This window comes from Neofelis nebulosa, chromosome 2 (genome assembly GCF_028018385.1).
Source record: "Neofelis nebulosa isolate mNeoNeb1 chromosome 2, mNeoNeb1.pri, whole genome shotgun sequence".
NCBI classification, from domain to species: Eukaryota; Metazoa; Chordata; class Mammalia; order Carnivora; family Felidae; genus Neofelis; species Neofelis nebulosa.
In genome coordinates, this window is record NC_080783.1 from 215,889,988 (window position 1) to 215,908,899 (window position 18,912).

The 18,912-nt window shown below is 59.1% G+C and overlaps 1 protein-coding gene across 2 annotated transcripts in view; it reads right to left on the reverse strand.

Annotated features, from left to right (window-relative positions):
- Positions 1-18,566, reverse strand: part of SPSB1 (splA/ryanodine receptor domain and SOCS box containing 1) — a 68,510-nt gene extending 49,944 nt beyond the window's left edge. The window contains exon 1 of one of the 2 annotated variants that reach the window (XM_058719186.1): positions 18,379-18,566. Coding sequence is in view for 1 of the 2 variants with exons in the window: in XM_058719185.1 (XP_058575168.1) it covers positions 3,462-3,816 (355 nt within the window). In the remaining variant the exon portion in view is untranslated. Of the gene's footprint in view, positions 1-3,461; positions 4,011-18,378 lie in introns of those variants that run through there. The other variant, XM_058719185.1, reaches the window with a different exon arrangement.
- Between the last annotated feature and the right edge of the window lie 346 nt (positions 18,567-18,912).

Below are 18,912 nucleotides of genomic sequence, written 5' to 3' on the forward strand. Positions count from 1 at the left end.
AGGAAAACCCGAGAGGCAGGCAGAGAGACCAAAGCGGGGGGTGGGAGGTGCCCAGAAACTGAGACACCAACCTGGACATGGGGACCTGCCAGCAGGGGACTCTGGCTCTGTCCCGAACAGGTGAGTCTGGCTGCCACAACAGAAGTCACTTGACCCAGTGGCACCGAAAGTATAGCCTTTTGGAAAAGGAGAGCGTCTCCTGCCTCTGGCTCCGGGACCAGGCAGGCAGGTGGCCAGCCCAGGGCTAGACCTAGTTAGGGTCCTCCCGGGAGGTCTGGGGCTGGAGGCTTGGGGACAGGCTTCCCACCTGAGCCTAGCAGCCCAAGCAACCACAGGACCACCAGGTATGGACTCGGGAGCTCTCTCCAAACGGGCCGTCCCATCTCCCACCGCCAGGCTTGACAGTGACTTAAAGCCCTTCGAGAGGTGGCCCTGTCAATGTCACCACTGCACCCAAACCACATCAGGCACACTGAGGACCCGAGGGAGCCCACACCTCAGAGTCACGTAAAACCCATCGCTGCCTGCCACCCTGATCCAAGTACCCCTCTGCCCCTTTCCACCTCTGGGGCCGCCTCTCCGAGCTCCAGGCGGACACGGTAAGGACTTCTCCCCACTCCACAGGAGCCACGCAGGCTTGGTGGCTTCACTGAGCCTCCAACCCAAGATGGTCTCCACCTCCTCCTTTACTCGATTCAGTGGGGTCCCAAGGAGGGGGTGGAGCAGGAGGGCCCCCAGGACTGTCCTCATCCCTCCTGCCCATCTCTCCTCCTGTCCTCGTAACTTCAAGGCTCCGGATGGAGGGGAGGGGGGTAAGCGCACCAGGTGGAGCCTTGATCTGGTGGGGCGGGGCGTGTTCATGGGCAAGGTGAACACCCCGCGGCTGCGGTGGTTCCCAAGCCCACGCCCCCTCGCGCCGCCCCTCGGCTTCCACCTCTCTGGTCCCTATCTGCTCTTTAGGGCTTGCTTCAGGACAGCCCTCCCCAAGGCAGGGGTCCTGGGCCAGGGGTCCCTCCTGTTGGCTTTCCCTGCACCGGTCACACTGTGTTGTAACGCCAGCTCAAGTGACCGGGGACGGCCAATCCTCACGGGCGGAGGCCTGACCCGCCCGGCTGCGTCCAGAGTCTGGCAAAGGCACCGAGCTGGGTGAGCCACCCCAACCGCAGGGGAACGGTTCTCAGCCCAGGAGACAGCGGCCACACTATCTCCGTGTAGTCTTTGGGGCGATTCTGCAAGGTGAGTCTGGTGCCCGTTTTTACAGATGTGGAAACTGAGGCTCTAGAAAGCCGATCTGTCCGGGGTCTAGGTCAGAAGCCAGAATTTGAAACTCAGAAGGTCTTCCCCGGACGCTGGGAGCCTGAGAGCGGAGGTCGGAAGGGTGGGGCCCCGGCACCGAGGAACAGGGCAGGAGCTCGGCGTGGGCCACAGGTGCAGGACTCTGCCCTCCGTCCCGCCTCCTGTCCCCACGCAGCCTGGAGGTGCCGCCTACGCTTCAGGCAGCGCGGGCTGGGAGGGACCGGAGTGGAGGCGACTAAGCCGCTGCTCTGCACGGCCCCCAGGTGCCCACGCCCAGCCTCACCCCTTACCCGCTGTCAGCCCAGGCGCACAGCCCCTCCCTCACCAGGCCACAGGAAACACCATCCCTCCCCGTGCCGCAGATTCCCAGAACCTGCCCGGAAAGGGAGTGAGTGCAGCGGCTTCCTGTGGTCCCCACCTGGCTGTCAGGGGCCGAGACCGTCCACCCCGCTTCCCCTGGCTCCCATGGGACGCCCGAGTCAGACCGTCTCACCCGGCCTGGGCTCTCCAGGGCAGGCCCGGGGCACTGGGAAGTTCCAGAATAGCACGGGCTTAAAAACCCAACAAGGGCAAGTACACAGGGTTGGGACTCCCCTTAGGCCTTGGCCTGTGTCCTTGTTTCCCATCCGCTCCGCGGCCAGGACACAGGGGACAGCGCCTGGCACACACGGGCCTGTGGCAAACACGTGGGGTGAATTAAAAGGGAGGAGGGTCAGGGAAGAATTAAAAGCACCCATGCACGAAACCTGTGAACTTCAGGGGCTCAAAAAAAAAATCGGTCCCCTCGACACAGGAAATCAGTTGCATATGGCTTTGAAACGGTCTTTTGCCACACGGTGACCTGAAGATCTCCATCTCGTGTGCGCGCGCACACACACACACACACACACACACACACCCTCTACCCCTTCACCCCTTGTCCTGGGAAGGCAAGGAGTTTAGATTCTGGCTTCCAACCCGGATCCCAGACAAATTACTTGGCCTCTTTGAGCCACATCTATTAAAATAGAACAGAACTATAAAAATAAGTTCTCAGATACCTAAACTAAAAATCCCAGAATCGTTGATTTTGAGGATATCTATTAAGGGCTTACGACACACTGGGAACCATCTGCTCTCCTGGCGGTTTTGTAGGCGGACGGCCTCTTCCACCAGTGACAGGTCTCTTCCCTTCTTCCTTCCTTCTCTCTCTCTCCAGTCCTTACACGTTGTAAGGTTCAGTTTCAACATCACCTCCTCCAGGAAGCCTTCCCGGACTCGCCTGCTGAGAGTTAACTCTGAGCCCCATCTTAGTACTCCAGAACTCTGCTCACCTCTCATTGCCTTTATTACCCTCTGCCTAACATGATATTGTTTGGGAGTTTTCAGTACATTTGCCCTCCTCCTTTCCAAAGAGCACACAAGGCAAGTTCTCAAAGGCCAGGACTAAAGATGATAAAAATCCAAGCCACGTTTCCTGGGAGCAGGAAGGCACATCGAAAGTAAGGCCCCCCCATCCCATCTCGGGCCTTGGATCCCAGTTATGGGAAGGACAGTATCTGGAAGTTAACCCATATCAACTCACTCCATCCATGAGGTCCTTTTACACCCCCATTTCACAGATGGGAAACTGAGGCCCAGAGCGCAGAGGCAGGAAGTACCGCAGCAAGACTCCAGCCACCTCCACCTGACTCCCAGGCCGGGCTCCTAACTGCTCCAGCCCCGACACCCAGACTAAACACGGTTTCCCAACGTGGCTTGCTCCAGAGAAGGAGCCCGTGAACCAAAGATGTCATATAGGGATGTCCTCGTGCCCCCAGGGCGGCGGGATGCCTAGGGGCTCCAAGAGACCCAGAGTCCCCGATGGCTTGGTAAGGGGCGACTTCCCCGAGCCCCCCTCAGGTGCCCCTCCATCAGTCAGCCCTTTGGCCACACAGCCTGCACCTCCTCACCATCCGGCAGCTAAAGGAGTCACACCCGGCACAGCTGAGGCCCCAGGATCCTGCCCAAGGCCGACAGGAAAGTCTGCCCTGTTGGGCCAGGGCTCACGCTAAACCGGCAGCTAATGTTATCTGGTCCAGCCCGTGCACACCCACACCCGCCCACCCCCGTACAAACCCCTGCTCAGTCCCCTGGGGACCCCTCTCACCCCAGCGTGCCTGGGCACATCACCAGCTCCCACTCACCTGAAGCAGGAGGCCGGTCCAGCTGGGGAGTGTCCCCTTCCCAGGCCAGACCCCTGGGAGGGAGGTGCAGGGAGCCCCAGGGCGGGAGAGGCCGGCTGTCCCCTCCCCCGCCAGTCCTAGTCCCCCTCCCCCTCCCCTGTCTGCAGGGCTGAGTGGGGAGAGCACACGGGCCCGCCGCACCTCTCTGACCTCCCGCACCTGCTCCCTGCTCGTACATGACTAAGCGATTTCCACCTCGGCATCCGCCTGCCAAGGGGCCCGCTGGCCGCAGGGACCGCACCACGGTGCCCGGAGCCGCACACACTTCAACCCATAATTGGTGAGTCTTCTTCTTGGGAAAGAAAACCCCCTCCATGTTTTGTTTTGTTTTGTTTTCCCCTTAAATGAAACAAATCCACCCACGCAGTTACTGGAAACTCAAGCATGTGAAACTGAACCGTTTGCAAAGAGAATTAGTCAGCAACCTTGCGAACGGCGGAGCAGTCCCCTCCGCGGTGGAGGTGGGGCCGCCCGTGCTCTCGAGGTTCCCATCCAGGAGGGGACCGGGGGGCCCCTCGTGCACGCCACGTCCCCCAACCTGCAGGTGACGCCCTGGGAGTGGCTGAACGCGAGGGCGAGTCTGTTCACGCCAGGTCGAGGGTGAAACACGCTTTTCTGGCTACGTACCGGTCCCGACTTTGTGAGACCTGATGGTTTCTATAAGCCCTGGCTCAGGGATCAGACTCGCATTCACATCCCGCCCCATCTAGTCAGGTGAATCTCTGCGGGTCTCAGTTTCCTCATCCGTAAAATGGGGGCAACGGAACCTGTCAGGATCACCCAGTCTATGTGGAGTCCTTTGTGTCTGGCACCAAATAGGCAGCGACACATGTGGACTCTTGAGCAGGTAGGGTGCCTTTCGTCAGGGAGCGACAGTGGGTGGACTGTTCTAGGGCTCTGTCCCTCCGGGTTCTGTCCCTCTGGCTGCAGTGGAATTTGCGGAGTCGGTTTCCAGCCCTGCTGCCTCGCCCAGGAGGTGGATGCGGGGGGAGCCCCTCTAAGATGGGGCTCAGAGTTAACTCTCAGCAGGCGAGTCCGGGAAGGCTTCCTGGAGGAGGTGATATTGAAACAGGCCAGGGGGACGAGTCTAGTCCTGGAGCCCTGAGCCCCAGTCTCCGCGACCCACGGCTCCTTGGCCTTGCCTTCTCCACTGTACAGGGAGGCCTCAGACATTTTATTCTGTGTTGTTTCTTTAAACAAAACAAAACACCCAGGGGTACCTGGGTGGCTCAGTCATTAGAGCAGCTGAGTCTTGATTTTGGCTCAGTCATGATCTCACAGTTCCTGGGTTCGAGTCCCGCATCAGGCTCTGTGCTGACAGTGTGGTGCCTGCTTGGGATCCTCTGTCCCCACCACGCCCCCCCCCCCCACCGTCCCTCCGCTGCTCTCTCTCCCTCTCTCAATAAATAAATAAACTTAAAAAAAAAAAAACTCACTAAGTTATTTGCCTACATTAAAAAAAAAACTGGATTTCTGGCTTTTGTTAGGGGGGAAAAGAAATGGACGCTACAGAGCACTGGACCCCAGGGCACTGGGCAAGAGGCCACTCCCTAACCCAGGACACACGCACTCTATTTTGCCACAGCCCGCCCCCCCCCCCCCGCATCGCCTTCCACTGGGTGCTTCCTAGGGCCTCGTTCCTCGCCCCTGGGGGTATCTGAGTTTGTGACCCAGTTTAAAACCCTAATTTTATGTAGGAGCGTGACCTCAGCCACTTGTCACTAGAAATATCCACAGGAAGTGTCCCTAGGGAAGGTAATTAAAGTCTAATGCCGCGGGCTGATTTTTCTTGGAGAAAAACAAGACGATGTAAGAAGAACTACACCCCAGTCTGGCCGAGGGCAACTCGGGGATGAGATAGTAATTTTCTGAACTTCTTTACGCGATTTACTAGACAAAGAACAGAAGCAGGTGTCCGGGGCCCTGCCCTCATTTCCCTGATTTCTTCCCTCTCCTTTGGCTTGTGAACCAAGAGGGCCTCCCTCTTGGGATCTCGCCCCCTGGACGTGCAGAAGGTGGGCAGCCTGCTGAGCAGGCCCTTCTGGAGGGTTCCAGGACGGCTGTTTGCAGGACCGGAAGCCCCCCCCAGCCCCAGCTCTCCCGGCTGGCCACCCGTTTTGCTGATCGGAGGGGGCAGGGGAGGTAGGGTTTGGCGGACACAGCTGGATCTACTCTCAGCCCAGCAGAGACACTGAAAATGTGAAGTGAGCATCTGAGGGCATTTTCGAGTTGTTTGGGTCACTCCTAAAGGCAAAAACACAAACTTCAGGATCTCTGCTTTCTTGACTCTCCAATGGCCATCTGAATGAAGACTTCATTCAGTCTCCACGGATCGCCTGCTAAGGGCTGGCCGGCGAGACACAGGAGGGACAGGCTGACGCGAACCAGTTCCCACCCAGTCTGTCTTCTGGCGCCTCCCCCACCTGGGAGCCCCTCCTGCACCCTCCCCTTCACCTGGCTAAGGCTTTTCTCCTCCAGAAAGTTCTCATCCCCCCGGGAGCACCCCAGGCACGCCCATGTCACATACCTTAACACCATGTGGCAGTCTAATGACTGCTGCCTTTGGACCCACGCCCCATCCCACCAGATCAGGAGCCTCCACGTGCTCAGAGGCCTCGTGGAGCCCAGACTGGGGCCGCATCCAGCCTGACTTCTTGGCTGTGTGACCCCAGGCAAGTTATTTGACTTTTTCGTGCCTCAGTTTCCCCATCTGTAAAATGGGCATAACCAACACCGCTCAGCAGAACTCTTGGGAGCAGTGAATAAGTTAAGGCGCGCAAAGTGCCAAGCATGGTGCCTGGCACATAGTAAGTGCTCAATAAACATTAAGCAAACTGGTCTAAACCCAGGAGGCACAGGTGGTCAGTGAGCACAGTCCACTGGGGACACGCACAGCCTTGCACCCAGCCTTGGACAACCGGCACACTGCTGTGGGTCACCTCCCCCTCACATCCTCCGCAGAGCCCCAAATTCTACCCAGGCGGCCGTCAGCAGGTGCTTGCCAGGATCGTGCCGTGTCAGTGCAGCGACGAGGCACGAGACTGTCCAATTCTCATAAAACGCAGCTCACGAGCTGCTTACCCAAAAAACCTCCGTGACTGTACTTCCTACACGGGTGCCAGCACGCACGGGGCTCAAAACCGCAATCCTCGTACCCTGGCTCCCGCCTGCAGAGCCCCTGACGCGGGGAGCGGTCACGAATCCCAGGATGGGGCTGCTGGCTGCCCGACTGTACGGTCACTACAAATCATCAAAGTGGACATTTACAGGGGCGCCTGTGGGGCTCGGTCGGTCGCACATCTGACTCTTGATTTCGGCTCAGGTCACGATCTCACGGTTCGTGAGACGGAGTCCCATGTCGTCCGTGAGGTCGAGTTCTGCGCTGTCAGCGAGGAGCCTGCTTGGAATTCTCTCTCTGCCCTCCCCTGGCTCTCACGTGCACGTGCGCACACACTCTCTCTCAAAATAAACAAAGAAACGTTTTGTTTTGTTTTTTTTTTAATTTTTTTTCAACGTTTTTTATTTATTTTTGGGACAGAGAGAGACAGAGCATGAACGGGGGAGGGGCAGAGAGAGAGGGAGACACAGAATCGGAAACGGGCTCCAGGCTCCGAGCCATCAGCCCAGAGCCTGACGCGGGGCTCGAACTCACGGACCGCGAGATCGTGACCTGGCTGAAGTCGGACGCTTAACCGACTGCGCCACCCAGGCGCCCCAAGAAACGTTTTTTAAAAAGCGGACGTTCACGATGGGTAAGCTGCATGGCATGTGGATTACATCTCAGCGAGACTGCTCGGATCGAATCCTGCATTAAGTCCTGCTGTATACACTCTGAGCCTTGAAGAGACAGTATCCCGCTCTAATACCCAGGAAAGCCGGGTTCTCCCTGCTTTTGTCTTTTTAAAAATTCAAGGAGAACAATTACACCAAGGCAGAAACTTGGTCATCACAAGGGCTCCTGTATCTCTGTGCTGGCTTCTTCTCTGGCTGAAGGAGGGAAAGCCAACTCCATTTTTCTACTTTGCCCAAATACAGCAACGTTATCAGGTTCCCCAGGGATGCTCCAAACCCACCTTCGCAGAAAGAAAACAGAGGTCACATCCCTAATACCCAAAAGGTGCCCGATACCCAGCAATTCAGGCAGAACCATCCTGCCTGGCCCCTGACCTTGACCTTTATCTGCTCCTGCCGGTTCACCAAAATGTTCTGGGGAAAGGGCAGTCGGGCCAGGGAGTGGGGGGTGGGGGGTGGTGGCGGAGGGAGTGACAGAAGACCACTTCCAGTCTGCTTCTAGGACAGTGGCCTCTAAGCTTATTTTCAGCAGTTCAAACAATTTCCCCCAAAGCTAAGTCTTGCACAGAACCCTGCACCCCTCAAAACAAAAAAAAAAGATCAAAGTCAGCCTGTTCTGGTTCCAATGACCGTCTCCCCACTCTGGCGCAGCCCGAGGCTCTGAGGGAAACCAGCAGCCAGGGGATGTGGTGTCCAAAGCCACAAGATCCGCATCCGGCCCTTTCTGGGACTTTGAGGTTATCCCCTGGAAAGCAGGACCTTTCCAGAAAGCAGCGTGTCCCGTGAACATGAACAAGACGCACGAACAGCAGTCACGTGGCATTGGGTCACGGAGATGGGGGGCTCACGACACCAGCCTCGGCTCCCGCATGTGCCCCAAATTTTCCATGAAAATAACGCACGTAAACGCTGACACGGAAGCAAAACGGCAGGAGTGGGGAGACACCCTGGGGGATGGGGGGACCCGGCCTTGGTTCAGCACTAGGCTCAGACATGGCCCCTGGGTCGGTGCTATCCGGGCATCTCCCTCAGGGGAGACACCGTGACAGCGAAACAGCACCGGCATTCAGTGCGTATTGGCTGAATGACGAAGGAATTAAAAAAAAAAAAAAAGCCTTATCCTGAGCTGTCTGGACACCCCCGAGGGTGACACGGTGGTGAGGAAGGCAGGCTTGCTGGGACCCTGGGGTCCCAAATTTGGCCCGATAGGGTAGAACCAGGAGAGCGGGGAAATCCCTATTGTTTTGAACATCACATTTCTCCAAAGAAGATGAAGTTTGTTTCAAGGGACCCTGACATTTAGATATAATTTATGCATAATTAAACACATTTCACACTGGTGTTGCCCCTTAGGGTGATTCTTCCGAGCTTCACAAATGCAAAGTGACCTTTCTCATTAGGGCTTCTCAAAATCTCCAAACCGCCAAGACCCTCAGATAAGCAAACACCCTCACGCGTCTCCCCCTGCACCCCCCACAAGCCCCCCGTCCTCAGAGTAATTAAGCAAGGAGGTTCTGATTCCCAGGTCCTCCCGATCTGTCCAGGGGCTCGTACCCCAGAAAGCCATGTCGGTGCCCCAAGACCTTGGCACGCTCCCCCCACCTCCCCCTGCCCCAAAACTGCCATCCGCTGAATCCTGTGTTTTATGTCAGAACCGCATGAGGCCCCCTGGGATCGGCCTAGCAGACAGATCCCTCCACCACGGCCCATTTCCTGGGCGGCCCGAAGGGAGCCCCGGCAGGTGCAGAAGCCTCACGGAGCCTCCCCACTGCCCTGCCCCAGGAGAGGTCCAGGCCACGGGGCAGCACCACGCCAGCCAAAAACTCCAGCCTTGGCCAGACCTGCAGCCAAGCTACTGATGGTTAATGGTCTGCCGGGAGAGTCCCCAGAGCGTCCAGGCAAAGGGACCAGGGCCTTGACTGGGGCTCCTATGAGGACCTGGCCAGAGTGTTCAATGAAGAGGCGGATGGAGACAAACATTTCTAGTTTATCCGTCCTTCTTAGGAATAGCTTTTGGGGTGACTGGGGTGGGGTAAGGCCCAGGGTACCTCCTACCCACCCCTGGGCCTGGCATCCGGGGCCTCCCTGCTACACAGCAGCTTCCCGTGATCCTCCTCCTAACGGCCAGCCCCTCCTCCTTGGGGTCACTCTACCTCCCTGCCCCCTACCACGAACCCCACCCCACCCCCCCAGCCTAGAACAGTGCTCCTGCACAGTCACACGAGGCTCTCTGTGCCCAGCCAGCACCCCCGGCAGGTTGGCCAGTGTTTCCTGCACAGGCCTGTCACCTGTCATCTCTACCTGCTCCGTCACAGACGCTTGAGGGCTTAGGGCCGCTTCGCACGACTCCAGTGTCACGCCTGGCGACAGGAAGTGTTACACATGTCAGCGTGTTCACCAGAGCAGAAAGAACATGGGCCAGCTGTATGTCACCCACGTAGCCATGTCCCCTCCGGCCACTTAGAAAACATCTCTGAAGCTCACTTTGCTCCTCTGTTGAGGGGGAGGTCATACCTAATCCCTAGGGCTGTTTGAAGAATTAGAACTCGGTCTATAGCAGCAGGGGCCTCAGGCCTGACACACAGCAGCCATCTGATAAAGGTTAACACCGTTTCTGGAAGATCGTACTTCGAGCAGAACAGGAGCGGACACGACCTCCCCGAAATGCTGGCCGGAGGCTGGGAGGGAAAAGGCGGGGAGGAAGCTGTCAGGGGCTCCAAGGACGGAAGAGCCAACGTTCCCCGAGGCGGTGACAGGTCAGGTCTTGTCCCGAGGCAGGGCCCGCCGCTGGAGTGCCGGTGACCCAGCCAAGGGTGGCCACAGAGCAAACAGTGTGCCCGTCAGGGCATCCCTGCTCTAGAGCTCTGGGTCCTAGCTCAAACGAGACAGAGACAGTCCATCCCCTTGGGGCCCGATGGTCAGGTCTCAGCCACCACTGGGAGGGAAGGAGAAAGCGTGACTCACGAGAGCTGCGGCTCTGGTGGCAGACGGGCCGGCAGGATTTGAAAATGGCACCAAATTATATTGTCAGCGATCCATTCTGGAAACAGCCGCCAGCCCCAGGTGGCCTGGGGTGGGGGAGAAAAAGCTCTGTGAGATACTGGCCCCCCAGCCCCAGAGCCGGTCCGCGTGGGGACACATGGGGCATCGCTGAGCGAAGTGGGGGATGGCTGCACAAAGTGAGCTTGAGGCCCAGGTCATGCCCTGAAGGCCACATCACGGATCTGGGGAATTTTCCCTAAGAGCAATGTCCCTGTTGATGGGCTTTGAGAAGGGAGTGGGTGTTCATTTTAAAAACATCACTGGATGGGGCACCTGGGTGGCTCAGTGGGTTAGGCGTCTGACTTCGGCTCAGGTCATGATCTCGAAGTCCGTGAGTTCGAGCCCCGTGTCAGGCTCTGTGCTGAGGCTCAGAGCCTCTGCTCAGAGCCTGGAGTCTGCTTCAGATTCTGTGTCTCCCTCCCTCTCTGACCTTCCCCCGTTCATGCTCTGTCTCTCTCTGTCTCAAAAATAAATAAACATTAAAAAAAATAATAAAAAAATAAAAAGATCACTGGGAAAAGTTTAACACAATGAAAAGGATGGCTGGGAGCAGGAGGGCGGTGGCTGGGTCTTGGGCGGCAATGGATGCGGAGAGGAAGGCAGGTGTTTAGAGTTCTAGGTGAATGTTTTAGACGAGCTGTCTGAACAGAACCACCCCCACCTTCAAGCGGCCCCCACGTGAGCCAGGAAGGGAAACGCAGCTTCCATTCAGGAAACACTGAACTTTCCACGCCAAACGTAATTAGCCAGAAGCCAGACACAAAAGGTCCCAGAGTCGATGATTCCATTTATAGGAAATGTCCAGAATACACAGATCCAGAGAGACGGATGAAGGCAGACTGCTGGCTGCCGGGGGCTGGGGGAGGGGGCGGGCGGGGGATAGCCATCGGCTACGGGGTTTCCCTTTGGGTGATGAAAATGGTGGGAATGTGGGGTGCCTGGTGGGGGGGGCTCTGTCAGTTAACAGTCTGATTCTTGATTTCGGCTCAGATCGTGACCTCACGGTTCGTGGGTTCGAGCCCCACGTCGGGCTCTGGGCTGACAGTGTGGAACCTGCTTGGGATTCTCTCTCTCTCTCTCTCTCTCTCAAGATAAATAAATAAGCATGTTTTAAAAAAGAAAAAAAATGTTGAGAACTAAAAATGCTTCGTTTTAGGTTGTATGGAATTCACCTCAATTAAAAAAAAAAGCAGTCAGTATCGCAGAGCATATTAAGGGGCCTCCTGCGGCTAAGGGCTCTCCAATGGGCCGCCAATCCCATTTCTGCTGCGGGTGCCATCATATCCCCACAAACCCGGGGTCCCTTCTGTCACTCTGTGGCCCCCTATGTCAATTTCTCAGGCCACGGTGACATCCAGTCTTCCAGCCTGTCCCCTCTGGCCACTCACTTCCGCCGCTCCCCTTCTTCATGGCAGAGCTTGGCGGGTGAGGGTGTAGACCCGGGAGCTGGGCTGCGGGGCTGGGCTCCCAGCTCCTCCCCTCAGGCCCCAGTGGCCCTGAACGTCTGTCTTCCCGTCTGTAAAATGGGGCTGCACCGCCCTACAGGCCTCACCGACGGCATGAGGACTAACTATACGCACAAGGGGCATCGGAGGGCCCACCGGGACCACCGGCCTCCCACCAGCCTCCAGTGGTCACCAAGCCCAGCACCTGAAGTTCTGAGACCAGCCCTTCAACCCGACCTCTCTGCGGGCCCTTCCTCCTCCGTTTCGTCCAGACCGCCCAGCTGGGCTTTCTGGTGGCGCTAAGCCCGGCCCCTCTGCCTACCCTCGGGTCCCCAACACTCCATCTATCTCTACCTCTCCCGTCTGAACCAGAGGAAAACGAGTTTCTTTCCCACACCAGCTCTGCTGTGCCCAGATGCTCTTTGTGGTCGAAACCCGGCTATTTATAGTGAACGTGTGCCAGACAAAGTACCGTAGGAAACAGCGTCCACCACGAGGAGGCCGTCGGGTTCTAGGGACCCGTGGCTGAGATGGTAAAGACAACAGACCCAGACGAGGAGTTGCCCCGAGGCCCTCAGCCACCGCCTTGAGGAGCCCAAGTCAGAGCTCATGTTCAAGAAGCATCCCGCGCCCGGGCCCCTCTCCCCACAGGCCCCTCCCGGCGTCCTGCGGCCTCTCAGCCTCACTCAGCCCTACCCCAGCCACAGGCCAGCCCGTGCTCGCCTCCTGCACCTGCTATCCTCCCACCTGGGGTGCCCACCCGCCTCCCCCTGCCCTCTCCTTGTCACCCTCTCCGCGACGCCCAGGTAAGGTCATCAGGGGAGACAGGCCGGTCTCCCCCACTAGACAGACAGGTCTCTGAGAGTGAGACCCGCCCCCCCCTTCCTTCAGATCCTCTGCCCAGTAGACTGGCCGCACACGTAGGGGCTTAAAAATGTTTGAGCGAAAGAATGAATGACAAGAAGTCCAAAATAGCTCAGACGGCTTGTTTTGGACTTCTGGACCTCCCACAGTCCGTGGGGAGTGAAGCCACCAGCCCCTCAGGATGTCGGGGCTGTGCACTGCGGCCAGTGCTGATGCACGTCACCGCCCTGAAACCTCACGGCCACCCCATGAGGCGGCTGTCACACCGCACAGTCAGGGGGGCCGACGCTCTGAGGGAAAGCCGGGGTCCAGGCCGCCCCTGAGCCCAGATTAGGTCTCTCTGAGCCCTGCTGGGAACCACTGAACCGCCAGCCCTGCCCGCACTCACCCGTCCAACAGGTACCTGGGAGACGCCTACTGTGTGCGCTGAGCGCTGGGGACAGAGCGGTGAGCGAGACCCCGTGTGGCCTGCCCCTGCCCACCCCACCCCACCCCCCACCCAGGCTGTCCAGCAGGACAACTGCCAGCTGCCCGCGGTGCCTCGAGAGGGTGAACGTGTGTCTGGCTGGGACTCTGGGTGGAAGGTGGAGGCAGGCCTCCCGCCACGGGAACACCCCGCGAGCAAGTGTCCCTCTGGGAGGGACACTTTTACAAGCGGGGGGGCACCTGGGTGGCTTGGTCGGTCGGTTACACATCAGACTCTCGGTCTCAGGTCAGGTCACGAGCTCACGGTTTGTGGATTCGAGCCCCTCGTCTGGCTCTGCGGCCCCCACCCTGTACTGACACCGATGGACGGATAAGCAAAATGTGGCCGATCCATACAATGGAGGATTATTCCGTTTTGAAAAGGAAGGACGTTCCGAGGCAGGCTACAACACGGACGACCCCCGAGACCAGCCAGTCAGAGAAGGACAATCCGCAGGACCCCGCCTAACTGAGGGCGCGCTGGGAGTCAAACCCGCAGAGACGGAGGCAGAATGGAGGGAGCCAGGGGCCCGGGGACCCTGTTTCTAGAAGAAAATGCCAGAACGAGGGTTCTACCCCAGGCATGCCTCGGCTCATGCCAGAATCTCTTCTAGTAACCCCTTGGAAAAGAAGGTTCCAAAGTTTCTACTTCAGCCCAGGCCTCTCACAAGAGCCCCAGGCCTAGCTGCCGTCCCGACACATCCACAGAGCATTTCTACCTGGGACAGGTGCAAGGTACCTCCATGCCCCTGGCCCCCAGCCCTCGCTATGGGGTCACCACCCACTGTGACCCCCCCCCCAAACTAGCGAGGAGGCTGACAGACATCGGCATGTCCAAACAGCTCTCAAACCTGTGGATTTCACCTTGAAAACACCGCCAGCCTCCGTCTCAACCAGCAGGAAACAGATGCACAGACACAAGGAAGCATTTTGAATAATCACAGGCCCCCAAACAGCCAGCAGCTGTGTGGCCACAAGCAGCCTGTCTGACAAGGGCCGTTCACAGCTGGCACAGCTGTCAGGACCTTGTCACCAGGTAGACCCTGGATTCCTCCTCCGTGTGGCATTTACGTGTCACATGCCCGGAGTCATGGGCCCAGATCACCCGGTGCCTCCCTCATTTTCCCAGAGGCACCCCGAGGGTGGCAGGTGCCCCCACACTTCTCCGCCTGTCCGTCACCCGCACGGTGACTTCAAGATGGTCAAGGTTGGGTTTAAGATTGGCCCGGGCACCATGTTTGTTGACAAATGACTCCCACGTCCCCTGCTACCCAGGTGCGATCTCGAACGCCCGTGCCTGCACGAGGCCCAGCCTCCATGGTGCGGGGTGGGGGGCAAAGCAGGGCTGAGTCTTTCAGGGTCTCCTCCCCGTCTCCACGGGAGGCCCAGGGGAGCTGATGTGGTTTGTCCGATGGCCAGCGGACTGATTCATTTGTCATGTTGAGCAATGAACAGGATTTTTAAAACACAAAACAAGCAAGAGGCTTCCCCAAAACTCTGGGGTTGGGGGACAACAGGACGGATCCCCTAGTGAGCCGTCCTCACCTTGCCACAGCCAGGAGGGACCCTCAACTCCAAGTCGGGAGGAATACACTTCCCCCGACTTGCCCCCAGGGAATCACACTCCACCTCTATGAGACTTGATATTTCCCCTTTCACGCTTAGGAACTACTTACAGATGACCTGAGGTCTGCTTCAGAATGGTCCAGCCTGAGTGTGCACACGCGTATGTAGACGTGCGTGTGGATGCGTGCACACGTGTGTGAGCGTGGGCGTGTGTATGTGCTGACCCTTGAGGCTGGTGAGGGCACCTTATACTCTTCTCCCAACTTCGGTAGGTGTTGGAAATTTTCCATCATAATAAAAAGCTTTCATTAAAAAAAAAATAGCAGGGGCGCCTATGTGGCTCGGTCGGTGAAGCGTCTGACTTCGGCTCAGGTCGTGATCTCACGGTTGGTGGGTTCGAGCCCCGCGTCGGGCTCTGTGCTGACGGCTCACAGCCTGGAGCCTGCTTCGGATTCTGTGTCTCCCTCTCGCTCTGCTCCTCCCCCACTCACGCTCTGTCTCTCTCTCTCTCAAAAATAAATAAACATTAAAATTTACAAAAAAAAATAGCCCACGCTTCTTGGAGAAAAGGCTAAGGTGATGGCAGTGGCGTGCTGTGCTGAGTAAAGGCTTACGCACCAAAATCAGTGTTAGAGTTTTGTTCCACCAGCCAGTAGCAGCAAGACTTTGGCCAAGTCATGTGGCCATTCCAACCCCAGGAAAACCAGTTTGCTGCCCCGGGTTCTTAGGAAAAGCACAGGGTTAATGCGTCAAGGACTCAGATCACAGCCTCGTGCCAGCATGTTCTACAAAACCATTTCTTATCACTGCCATCATCATCATCAACATCATCATCATCTCCAATAACATCCCGCCTGTAAAGCACTTAGTAGCACATGCCCGGCACCTGCCTATGAGCTAGACTTTTACTCTTAGATCAGGAGGAACTCCCTCTATCAGATAACTGGGAAAAGGGAAAGCATTATGTTTCTTGAAAGGAACCGGTGTGGAATTTCTGGACAAAACTCTGAACGCTGTAGAGTCGGAGGTTTTGCTGAATGTGCAAATGCATCGGCAGGCAAGTCTCTGCTCCCCCAAGGAGAGGGAAGGTCCAAGAAGGGACCAGGCGCAGCGAGGAGAGCACAGAGAGCACCCCATCGCCCTTAGTGAGCAGGGGCAGCGCTGGCCTCCACCGGCTGGACCCCCAGCCCATTCCCAGGCCCCAGTGGAGAAATTAAACATCTATGCCGATTGCCCAGGGGTCCACAGAGTTTTAGAGGGCAGCCCCAGGAGCCCACTGAAGGGTGGTTTTAGCCTTGCTGGAGCAGCCCAAGGAAGGCAGCCTCACCCAGCAACAGAGTGACATCACCCGGGGCCCCTGGCAGGACCACTCCTTCCTAGGAGCCCCGCAGCCCCCACCAATCGCCCCGCGGCCCCGACCTCCCTGAAGCCAGATCTGCCCCTGCTCGTGACTGTCAGAACCACTGGGGTCCATGGGCCACGGCTTTTATTCTTCTTGCTTCCCTGGTGGTAGCCAGGCTGGGAAAGAAAAGGATTTGTGAAGTTATCGCATTAGGCCACCCCACACCTCCCCATCTGCAAACACACACACACACGCACACTCTCTCTCTCTCTCTTTCTGTCTTTCCCTCTCTTTACTGGGTAAAGCGCTGTCTGCAAAAGAAAAAGCAGTAAGAGAACGAGAAGTGCTTAAAATGATCTAATCGGGCCCATCACCTGACAGCTGGGCAGCTACGAGGTGCCTGGCCCGTGACCTCAGCACGGGAGGCAGTAACCGGCAGCCACAGCCAGGGGTCTGGAGACCGTCCACAGCCCTGGGTCTGCTGTTTGCGTAAGCCAGCCACCCTCTCTGGACCTCTGCTGGGAAGGGAAAGGCTGGCCTACGCAGATGCCCTGCAAGTAAGACAGGGCTTCCCCAGCTCCATGATTCCTTAGCAAGGTGGGGGGGCGGGGGGGTGCGTGGATGCCTGTCTATGCTTCTCATGCTTAATCTAGCACTTTCCACCACCCAGAGGGGCAGTATCAGATACGGATGATGGGACACAGAAGGGAGGAGCGCCCCCCCCCCCCCCCACCGCCGCCTTCCTTGCTCGCTGTCCTCAATAATCGGGGATGAAGTTCTGGGCCTCCTCCCCAGCTGTCCTACCCCGGGAGAGACTTCTGCCAAAGACACCAAACTGGAGTCACCGGGGGATGGCGTTGTTTTACCACGGCCACCTGTTAAAACTCAGCTCATGACCAGTTTCTGATACTACAGGCTGGCGTGTTTAATTAAATATTACTCACTCAGGAAGCAGCCCCTGCCAACTCACCCCCAAACCGTGCGGCTCATTGTCGGAGAAAAAGAGAGGGAGGGAGAAGGAGCCTGGGTCCTCCCGAGCCGGCACCACCGGCAGGGTGTCCCTGTGCCCGGTCCCCACACAGCCCACTTTTGGGAACCAAGCAAGGGAAGTCAAGTAACCAGCCCTCAGTAACCAGCAGCCCCACTGCCAGGTTACCATGGGGGGCATGCACACCCTCACTCGCAGAGAAGCACACTCACCCCGCACCGACACACTCACACTCACCCCAGGCACACACGCAGAGACACATGCTCTAACTCACCCACAGACATGCAGAAACATTCAGAGACACACACAGACCCAGAAGCACAGTGCAGACACACACTTAATCTCACACGGACACACCCTCAGACACACCCACACAGGCAGGCTCAGAGACACACATTCACACTGTCACCAGACCTCTCGCACACAGACACGCTCTCAGGCACACACCACACTCACACACACACACACACACACACACACACACACACACACACTCTTGTAGCCTCCCATCAGGGCAAGCCACGGCGCCAGGGGCCAGTTAACATTCCAGGAACCTTTGCCTTGAACTTGAACAGGACAACTACCAGGTCGCACACACCCCGGGCGCGCAGACTGAGCCATCCCGCGGCTCCACCGACCCACCCAGACTGCTCTGGTTTTTCTGTTTTAATCGATTTGCTGACACAACACTCGGCTCCCCCTTGGCTCCCCCTTGGTTGCCGGGAGAAGCTGCGGCGGCTCCAGGACGGCGGAGAGGGCGGCGCCGCCCGGGGTGTCGCCCGGCGGGCTCCCCGGGGGAGGCGCGGAGGACAGGGCGCGGGGGAGCCCCGAGGGGGCCAGTAAGGGCCGCGCTGCAGAGCCGGGTCCCGACTGGCGGGAAAAGCGAAACTAACTTCGCGGAGCGGGGTCGCGCTGCCCCCGTGTGGGAGGGGCAGGTCAGCGCCCCCGCCTCCACCGCGGGGACAGTCGCGATCGCAAGAGCCCCCCCCCCCCCCCGGGGCGCCCCGGCACCTGGAAGTCGGCGGGGGCCGCTGCGCGTCCGGGTCCCCTCCCCGGGTCTGCAGTAGCTGAGCCTCGACCCCCGGCGCGACGGTGGCCGCGGCCGCCGGGGACCACCGCCCTGTCTCGCCCCCGCAGGTGGGATCCGGGGCCGCCGCGACCCGCAGGCGTCCGCAGCGGCAGCGGCGCTGGGCGGCGCCCCGGCCCCCTCGCCCGGGACCTGTGGCGAGAGGAGGGTTCCCCGCGGGACCCTCACCCACCAGGTCCCCAGCGCCCAGCCCCGCGCCCACCACTCAGTCCCCGACCGCCGCCATGCCCGCGCCCACCCCGCCCGGACCCCCAACCCACCCGGTGCCCGTGCCCGGCTCTGCCTACCGCGCCAGGGAGGGCCGCCTGCGCCGCCGCCGCTCTCCGGGGCCGAGGAGGCCGGGGCGCCCCGGGCCGCGCCCGCCGCAGGGAGCGAAGTCGTCTCCTCCCGCGGCCCCGGCGCCAGCGCCTGGAGCCTGGTTCCTGCTGCGAGCGCGCGGGCAGCCCGAGCGCGACTTCTGTGCAAAGAAGAAAAAGCAGGCGAGGGCTTTAAAGTGCAGGGAGAGAAACGCGCCGGGGGGGGCGGGGCCGGTGCGCCCCGCCCCTCCCACCCCGCCAGCCCCGCCCCTCGGCTCCCGCCCCGCCCCTCGGCTCCCGCCCCGGCCCCGGCTCCCGCTCCCGCGCGCCGGGCGCTGTGCGCCGCAGGGGCGGCCGCGGGGCGCCGGGCGGCGGGGGCGCCCCCCCCCTGTGCCGCCCCCTCCTCCGCCCGCCCCACCGCCCCACCCGGAGGCCATCGGGGCGCGCGCGGGGCGGCACCGGAGCTTCGGTCCCTCCGGAGGCGTCTTCGGGAAGCGCCGGGCAGCCTCCGCTGGGCGAGAGGCC